General features: G+C 65.6%; 1 protein-coding gene across 1 annotated transcript in view; it reads right to left on the bottom strand.

The window, feature by feature from the left end:
• Positions 1-611, bottom strand: part of LOC103923106 (testis-specific serine/threonine-protein kinase 4-like) — a 3,862-nt gene that overhangs the window by 1,768 nt on the left and 1,483 nt on the right. The window contains exon 2 of the mRNA XM_009331356.1: positions 59-260. Coding sequence (XP_009329631.1) covers positions 59-260 — 202 coding nt within the window. The remainder of the gene's footprint in view (positions 1-58; positions 261-611) is intronic.

Raw genomic sequence — 611 nt, 5'->3', positions numbered from 1 at the left:
TGCTCAGGGGGTCCCCCCACTGCCCCCTGCCAATGCCACCTGCTTGCCCTGCCTACACCTGATGGGGCAGGAGCTTCCTGAGGTCTTCCTCCAGCACCTTCCTTTTGGAGATGACCTTGATGGCCACCTTGTGACACAGTGTGGGGGCTGCACCCTCATACACCTCCCAGTAGGCACCGTCAACCAGCAGCGCCCCGAGCTGAGAGCCCGTCTTCCCCAGCACCAGGACAGTCTCGGGGTGGGGGGTGCCTCCCCCATGCCTGTGGGCAGCACAGCTTGGGAGGGGTCAAGCAAGGCTGGGTGAACCCAGCTGGAACCAAGCACCCCCAAGACCTCTGTGTCCCTCCTGGCTCCCAGCACCCCTCGCCCCCCTCTGGGCAAACTCCTGCTCAGGGTTCGGCCCCCAGTGCAGCTCATGCCAAGGCCCGGCGAGTGCCGGCAGCAGCCACCCACCCGCTGATGACCCACCGAGGTGGGGTGACAAGGAGGACAGCCGGGATGGCTGCGGGGGCAGTGGGCAGGAGCGGACAAGATCCCTCCTCTCCTGCAGCTTTGCAGCAGTAGCTGGCCAGTCGTTTCTGAGAAAGCTCCTCCGAGCCCCCCCCAGAACA

This window comes from Pygoscelis adeliae, unplaced genomic scaffold (genome assembly GCF_000699105.1).
Source record: "Pygoscelis adeliae isolate BGI_AS28 unplaced genomic scaffold, ASM69910v1 Scaffold259, whole genome shotgun sequence".
NCBI lineage: Eukaryota > Metazoa > Chordata > Aves > Sphenisciformes > Spheniscidae > Pygoscelis > Pygoscelis adeliae.
This window is presented reverse-complemented; position numbering and strand designations above follow the sequence as displayed.